At 30.6% G+C, this 9,387-nt stretch overlaps 1 protein-coding gene across 1 annotated transcript; it reads left to right on the top strand.

Moving 5' to 3' along the window:
- Window positions 1–3,687: 3,687 nt before the first annotated feature.
- LOC134247020 (metalloproteinase inhibitor 3-like) lies at window positions 3,688–6,941 on the top strand. Its single transcript, XM_062729369.1, has 5 exons — window positions 3,688–3,842; window positions 5,071–5,165; window positions 5,280–5,382; window positions 5,615–5,745; window positions 6,009–6,941. Exons 1-5 carry the CDS (start codon window positions 3,719–3,721, stop codon window positions 6,369–6,371), a joined length of 816 nt encoding a protein of 271 aa, XP_062585353.1. The 5' UTR covers window positions 3,688–3,718; the 3' UTR covers window positions 6,372–6,941.
- Window positions 6,942–9,387: the final 2,446 nt, after the last annotated feature.

Here is a 9,387-nt window from a genome sequence, read left to right as displayed (position 1 = left end):
ATAAAAGTACATGTGCCTGCATAATCAATTTTACCATGTCAGGTTTTTATTTATATGTATGCCTTGTGTGTTTATCTGACTTAATAAAAACCGAATAAATTGATTAAAACATTAATATACTGGTTTTTGATCTTACTTGCTGATTAAGATGTTTTGTAAAAAAAAAATTAAAGTTACACAAAATTAATTTTCTATAGCAAATACTAAAGTAACTTTCTGAGGATTAACTGGAAAATTTCTTGGGTATATTCGGGAAATATTGTAAAAAAAGAGAGTAATGACTAATCAATACTAATTGTTAAGCAATTCATTTCACACCGCATTGTCTGCGGATTTTTTCCTGGCATCGTCATATCAAAGGAACACTCGGCGGGTGTTACCAGTCGATTTGGGATACTTACTCCTCCATGGCACCTAACCAACCTCTGATGTCTGTTTGTATTGATTTAATTGAGTTTTAAGGTTGATTATTTTCATTTATTTTCTTTTACGGAAATTCTGTAGAACCATTGGACATGTTCAACAAACAAGCTTTTTTACATAAAGACATTCATGACATTTCATTAATTAAATGCAAAATATATCAATTTAGCAAAAATACAGTTAATACAAGTAACTTTAAAAACGTTGGTAATATTCAAGTATATTAAATATTGTAAGACATTAATTATTCCATTATAAAAGCCAGTCGTTTACACCAGGAACTCTCTATTTCAAATGAAATATTGCAAAATATTAAATCAATGTATGATGCAAAATAGCTTGTTATTAAAAAAGAATGACGGATTCTAAACATCTGTTGTAGTCATAATTTTTATGATACAGATAAAGTGCATAACCTAGCTTTTTTTTGCCATGTGCTGGATTTTATCTATTTGATAAAAACTATAAAAGTTAATCCACGTGTATTCTATCAACAGTCATAAATGAGACCGTATAAACCGAGGCCCTTTGTCGCAGTAGGTGCTGGCACGAAAAAGATTCCTCACGGCTCAGTGGCCCTAAGTGCCGAACATAAGACAAAATATGCAAGTGGTGGTGTCTACATAGGAGTCAAAAATTCTCGAGAGGGATCTGGACTTTAAACAAAATACAACCAATCAAACAATCCAGGCTAAACAAAATCATTTGCTTTAAGATGTAAATACACTGTAATTTAAAACTTCTTTTTGTGATTTCTTTGAGTAATAAAATAAATATTTGGCAAAATGTTCCTTTAAAACAAGAAATCATTCTTTATACCTCATACAAAGTGAATTTCTTTCAATGAAATATATGGAAATAACAAACTGTTTTCAAGCCCAAAAGTCCATCAAACAATACAAAATAAGAGTAGGAAAAAACAAGGACCACAAATCATCAGAGTTGAGATCAGGTATCATGAAGGATTGAGCATCTCCTGCCGAGCGGTCAAATGCACAGTGTGCTTCTTGTCATGATCTGGATATAGAGGGAAAATCCGTCGACAAGTCAGTGTGTAAATAATGGCCGAACAATAAGTATGAAAAGCGTCAGTCAGCATTTGACTATATGAAAAATTTGCTGAAAAGATCATTGTCTCGACCAAAGAACTTACGAAATGATGAATTTAAACGAGACACCTGATATTCTTGTTTCAGCAACTTCTTTATCAGCAAGTTGTTTGTCAATAACTTACTTGTCCATACGTAGAGCAGGCTACTTTTCAGATATATAGGTGTACAGAACTCCTGAACTTTCACATTTACTGCTATCAATATTTCTTGTAGAGTAAATTAAAATGTTGTTTGAACATTAATTAGACCCAGATATATATCTTGACCTTGAGGAATTATAGGAAGCTTAGAAATATAGTATTTATCGTAGGAATGGTAAATGAATTCTATTTGGATGTGGACTATTATTTTTCAAAATGACGTATTATAAAAAATTATAAGGAAAATTATTAATATATTTAAAATACATTCGTACATCTTTTATTATTAAAGTCAAGTGTCTAAAAAAGGATAATTTATCATTGAATAATTCCCATCTCACTGGTTGTTTGAGATTCAACATTGAAGGAATAGGCAATATTAATAAAGAGTGTTTGTTTATTTAAATATATATATATATATATATATATATATATATATATATATATATATATATATATATATATATATATATATATATATATATATATATATATATATATATATATATATATATATATATATATATATATATATATATATATATATATATATATATATATATATATATATATATATATATATATATATATATATATATATATATATATATATATATATATATATATATATATATATATATATATATATATATATATATATATATAAAGTTATATATTATCTGACATATATTACGCATGATAGTGATACAGAAAATTATATTTGAATATAAAATAATAAAATAATTTTTAAAAAAAGTAATAATAGAAAAACCTAATATTTATGTCACTCCTTCACAGTATCTGTGTATATGAATAATTCTTTTCATACCACGTACATTTCAAATATATCTTTAAATAAATATTCGATAATTCTAAACGAAGTCATTTCAAATTTAAGATTTAAGTTAATATTTAAAGTGTTGTGTAGTGTATTAGTATATTAGTGTATATTAGTTATTTAGAATTTTGTTACGAATAAATGCGCCCCAAAAGTTTATAATGGAATGACAGCTTTTAGAAACCATGCATTACAACATTCATCAATACCTTATAGGATATTGAAATAAAAGAGTATAATTTCGATCAGCATTGGTAGTTAATATTTCTCTGTTTTCTTCATTACTAAGCAAGTAAAATTTCCAAGGACAGATTTCATATTAAAGTGCATGCAAATGAATTTAATTAACCATACCATTAAATGTGTTTTTTAATTAATTTGTTGACCTAAGATAAACAAATCATTATTTTTATTAATTTCCTTTACGTATGTTATCTGAGACGTTAAGACAACCAGTCAAGAGATTTCCGAAATTTTGCACTTTACTGTACATTTTATTTGCTTTCTCGTAAATATGAGCATGTAATTGCTCTAATATAAACTTTATGATGCTGTTAATGTCCCAAGAGAGGGTCTTTTTTTTAAACATATATAACTTGTATATGACATATTTAAGATGGAAGCGTTAAAAGTAAAAGTCAAAAAAATGTCTAAATTTTTAATACAATATTGGGTTAGAGAAAGAAATGAAGCAGAACTTTAAAAAAGTGACTAAAATAAAAATAATAATTCTAAGTTGTGGAAGATTTGAAAATTAAATATCATTATGTTTTGCAAAAGTTCCAAATTTTAATTCCCTGACAAAAATTAAATAACAATGTACTTGTAAAGAAAAAGAAAGGGACGTTAGTTATATCTAATAAACCCCAATTGGTTAAGTTATCCACATGTCTAACCCGATTCATTTGTGCTTAGATGCAATCATTTGACTCTAAATAAAATAAAACAGAAACCCTGCACTTTATATCAAAAATAATTATCAGTGTGGTAAACCATATAAGTCGAAACCCTTCCAAAGTATTGTTGTAGAAAATCTCTCGTTCCTTGTTGTTTGTTTGTAGATCACATGATGAATAATTTTACAATTTTTTTGTGAACAATCACCAGCTTGTTTGGAAATATATATAAAAGTGAAAATCTTACCAAGCAATGTAAAACTTACAATACCACTGTTAGAACAATATAGCATACCGAATAAGACGAAAATGAAGCTCTTGAGCGTCTGTTGTTTGCTATTTCTTTCTGTTTTCCATTATTCTGAGGCCAAGAGCGAGTGCAAGTGCAAACCCCAGCATCCACAAGAGGCCTTCTGTGATGATAACGCGTTTGGTAAGTTAGTTTTATTTAAAAGTTGAAATATATTTTCCATTGCTTAAGACGCCAATTTACTAAAACTAATTCATCTCTAACATGTGAAAACCCCATTCATGAAGAGGAAAATTGCTGATTGAATACCTTAATAATTAATTTTACTATAAACAGACGTTGCTTAATATCCAAATGCGTTAAAAAAAATTTATTGTACAAACAGCTCTACGGAAGACCATTGATTCATGCAGAAAATAATTATAACTTCTTATTTTATCACAAAGGTATATCATTAATGTTCCCTTCGGTCAAAGATGGAATGCTCTTTGGCGATGCTATTGGTCGGTCCATTTCTTTCTTAGTTGCCGCCCGCTTGGCGCAGTGGTTAGAGCGTCTGCGCAGGTTTGAATCCCACTGTGGGACTTGTAGACCGCTAATTCGGATGACACCGTATAAACCGAGGTCCCGTGTCACAATATACACTTATTTAATGACTACGAGGTAAACAGTCAAACTGTTGTCTCGAGGTAGTGGGGAAAACCGGGGAATTCGGCCTCGGGCAACAGTTTCCCAGGTCTTACCCACTACCGAGGGACAACAGTTTGATTTCACCGAGTAGTCATTGAATAAGTGTTTTATTACCTAACCTACATGTACTATATTATTAATGAAATTGGAATAAAAACACCCAAACAATCATGATCAATATAGAGTTTTAACAACTGTTTATTCGCATACTTGACTACTAGTATTAATTAGCTGAACATATAATATAAAGATTAAATTAATATTTACTAATTTAAAGTATACTTAATAAATTGATTGATTGATTGTGTGTTTTATTTCAATTTATTTAATTATACGTATAGCAGGTAAATAGTGATGTCAAAATGCTTGAATATCACGATGACGCTTTAAACAGGCAACAGTTCATTCTGTGACCCGGTCAACAGTTCTACTGTTTCATGATCATGCAAAAACATAAAATAAACCGCGAAACAGTTCAAAATGCCTAATAACAACTTATATAGTAGGTTAGGTAATAATAGGTGCTGTCACGAAAAAGATCCCTTCCTGCTCAATGGCCCTGAGTGGCTAGTATAGGAAAAAATTTGCAACTCTCCACAGGCAAGTGGTGGCGTCTCCATATGAGTGAAAAATTCTCCAAAGGGACGTTAAAAAATATATACACGTACTATCAATCAATCAATCTCTTTTGGTTATGTTTATAATAATTTATTTCTTTCAGTTATCAAAGCAAAGATATTAAGTAGAAAGAAACTGTCATCTGGTCCTGGTTCAGAAAATCGTGTTTATAAAGTCAAAGTCTTAAAGGATTACAAGGTATTACAAGTACATGTAACTTTATTTAAGTGATAATTAACTTTCTGTGTGTATAAATAATATGGGAACAGAAAGCAGCATTCCTTTCAATTTTCATATAATTTTTTTTTTCAGAACACCTTCGATCCTATTCGAGGAATAGAAAAGATTTACACAAGTTCGTCACGTGAACCTTGTGGTGTATATTTCAGAAGGAAAGCAACATATATTATAAGTGGTAGGTGAATATTTCTTTTTCTGTCATTACAAATTTCATTTAAAAGACCTTAAGTAATATGTATCAAAGTATCCTTGGACCAGTCTAAATTCCCTTCAAATCCTACTTTCGTGGTTCTGTTTAATCCCAGCTTCAGACGTCAATACAGTTGGAATGTAACATTACTTTTTAAAACATTTTTACAGGTAAAAATTCGTAGTAATACAACATGTTAATAATTCTACGATTTCAGGCCACAAATCCGGTGCTTATGGAAAGTTAACAACAAGTGCTTGTTCCTGGAGCCAAAAGATCTGCACTATCACATCCTTCCAAAAGTTTGCTCTCAAGACTGGCATGTACAAAAAGAATTGCCATTGTAAGGTACGATATGGAGAGATTTACCTAACTTTATAATTTTTAAGATTGACAAAATTATAATTTGGATGATTTTAACTAATCTTCAAGAATAAAAATAAAGGATAACATGTCATACCTCCTGTTGTTTGCAAGAAAGGAAAAGACAGTGAAACACAGTGAAAATAAGCAAAATAAAAAAAATCTTAATATTTAAAGCTGAATAACTTCTAATTACTTCAATCGATTGATAATTTAAATGGCTAAAAGATGTGATTACTTTTTTTTAGATTTTGGATTGTTCGGAGGGATATTGTAATCCACCAACAGGAGAGAACTGCGTAATTAAATTCAACAGAAATTGCTTCCTGAAAAAGAACGCATGCGTCCAAAAGTCTTCCTATGGTGCCCTGCAGTGTGGTTGGAAATTAAATGCCTGTTCTTCGAAACCTCACTATGGAACCAGCAAGGAGGTCGTCTACGAACCCGTCGACACGGAAGTTCCGGACCACGTCTACACTTCCGGTGAACATGTGGTCCACAAACTCTTTAACCCGCAGGTAAAACCAAATCAACATAAAGGACCGGAAGACAAAAGCATTGTCATAGAGCCTTACACAAAACATGTGTATGAAAATATTGACCATGTTTGACAAAAAGTTGTTGGCCTCTAGATGCTGTCGTTTTAAAAAATAACACATTTCAATTATATATATGATTATTTTGGATAAATATCACTGAATTGAATTTTATAACATGTAAGCAATTTTTTTTTTTGGCCTTCCAATTATCTTTTATATATTAATTATTTTGTTAAAGACCCTAACATTTCTGTTCTACATCAAATGTATTGAAAATTAATTTTTTTATCCCATAGTTTTATTAAGACACCTCTTTTAGGGATTACATATTTCCTCAGGATTTTTTTAAATCGGAACAAAATTAAACTTTTATGCAAAGCAAAGTCTTAGTTTCACATTAATTAAACTGCGACAAACTCTTGATATTGCAGGCTGCTTATTTGTCTTTGTGGCATAGATTTGTGTGTGTGTTTTTTCTAAAATAGTCTAGAATCTTTGATGTGTGTGTTTTACAATAGTCTAGAATCTTTGATGCAAGCAGGCAAGGACATTTGATAAGAATGTAACAAAATATACTGTCTTCATACCTGTCACAGAAAAAAAAAATCAGTTTTATTTTCAATAAAGATTTTTTTATACAAATGTATGGCCTTTTTTGTAATTAACCTCGAAATATGTATTGACTTAATTCCTGATGTATACTGTGTCCATCGACAATTGTATATGTACATATATGCGTATGTGTGATAACAAAAGAGTTTCAAATATACAAAATTGAAGTGTTAAAATCGATATCTCTGTCTCTTCGTCAGCCACTCCTATGTTTCTCTGGTTAAGGAAATAAGGTGTTCCTTGGCCCACTGACGAAATCAACAGATTTTAAACTAGACTTGGTAAAATGCTTTTTCTTGCATGCACAAGGGGTGAAGCACCGAGTGTGCATGGAAAAATTAGTAGCGGGAAATTAAAGTTTGTAGAAAGATGACAGGTCAAACCGAAAATGGTAAAATATGTCACACGTAACAGACATACATGTAAACACTCACACGTGGACATTCACACATGACAAGACAAACATAGACACACATACTAGAAATAATAAAAACATTGAATCTGAAACATTTAATAACATGTTCTCACACTGGTTACATGCACAAAAGCCAATAATGCACCAGGCTTTACCATATTTTTATAATCCCGGGCATTGAAATTTTATAAAAGGCGTTCAAATAAGCATGAACTAAAAGCAGAATTAATCTATGCTGAAATTTAAATACTAGTTATGACAATAAATAAAGCTTTTCAAAGACGGATATTGTGATACCCTTAAGAAATACTTGATGGTACACCTTTCAATATGATCTCAATTTAGTTATCTTATTATGTCATTCTTTTTTATTAAAATCTATCATAATTCAGCATGCGATTGTTTTAAAATTTAGTGCAATACTTTGAAATCACAAATTTTCGTGGGGGGTAAATTTTCGTTGTTTTCGAGGTATGACGAGACCCACGAATTTTTGTCCACCACGAAATGTAAAATGTTACATACATAAGTACTCATTAATTCTTGATCCACTAAATCAAATCCCCAAGAACTAAGAGATTTTCCTCAAACCACGAAAATTTGACCCCACGAAAATATGAGATTTTACAGTATCTCAGTTGAAATACGATGGACAGTGCAAGAAATCCTTTTTGGTTTGTCAAACTGAAAATTGTTTTAAAAAGAATCTATTGGCACCTTGGACATCATCACACATTCTCTGACATACACCTAACAAATACCTCGATATATCAGTACATCCATTAGGTACATGTATGTGTTCTCCGTTGCCGATGACAAGATATCCATGACTTTAAGTAAGTCACTTAACACACCTTCGAATAAAATCGTATAAGGTACATACACTTCTTTCAGACGCGTTCATTAATTTGACATAAAGCGATTTCCTTTCAAAGGGTTCCCGGTATATTGATATATTAACATTATAATTGTAAATAATTTAATTTTAGTTGTAATACGTCATTTGATTGGGTAAAAGATTTCATCCATTTTGTATAACATAAGTTGCCTACGTCACAATTGAGTAACGTCAAAAACATATTACTCCGCTTGACGTTACTTTTAAAATTTGATCAACTTAAAGACTTTTTCTTTAAAAGTGTAGTCTACTTGCCTGCCAACTAATATTATAATCAGACTTTACACGCCAGCTAATATTATAATTAGACTAAAACTGTATTTGGAATAGCATTTAGAAAGTATTTTCCAGATATTTTTTGCAACCATGGCAACACCGTTTATCGAAATCAAAAACTGATACACAGAATTATGTATCTTAGTGAAGTCTACTTGTGTGCCAAGTCATATTGAAATCAGGCCAAAACTGTAGTGGAGTAGCATTTTAAAAGCATTTCCCAGAAATTCATATTTTTAGTAACCACGGCGACACCGTTTATCGAAATCAAAAACCGATATATAGAATAATGTATCTGACTGTAGTCTAATTGTGTGCCAAGTTATACTGAAATCAGACCAAAATTGTAGGTGGTGTAGCATTTTGAAAAAATGTTTACAGACAGACAGACGGACATTACTATCTCTGACCAGTAGAGCTTAAAACTGTTTTGTTGTCTTCTCCCGACCGACTGGCTTAAAATTGCCTGACTAAAAACAATTTAACCTGTAAGATAAAATGAAACCTTGTTGCAAACTACTATGAGTTATGAAAGATTATATAGATTATGAAATAGATCATTTTGAGTAAAATGTGCACATGGAATTGTTAAGTATGTTATTACTTTTCCATTTTTTTTACCACGTTTAATAAGATCCTTTCTATTTCTTGATGCCATTGGATCTTTTTCTCTAACACTTTCTTTTCTTTTTCTCTTGAGTTTCTTCCGCAATGAATGGAAGGAGATAAACAGTGTTAAAGATTTTTCTTCTATTTTTACTTTTTTGTTCTTTTTTTAGTTTTATTCTACAATCTCTCTCCGGTCAATTTTCCTTTCTTTTCCTATCTTGATTTTCTTCCATATCAAGACACGGAAATTGTACATGAAAATTTTACAATCGTCATGT

The sequence above is a fragment of the Saccostrea cucullata genome, unplaced genomic scaffold, assembly GCF_032062105.1.
Source record: "Saccostrea cucullata isolate Sc308-1 unplaced genomic scaffold, CSIRO_AGI_Scuc_v1 ctg13635, whole genome shotgun sequence".
Classification (NCBI taxonomy): Eukaryota; Metazoa; Mollusca; class Bivalvia; order Ostreida; family Ostreidae; genus Saccostrea; species Saccostrea cuccullata.
The sequence above is the reverse complement of the archived record's forward strand: the minus strand, read 5'-3'. Positions and strand labels throughout refer to the sequence as shown.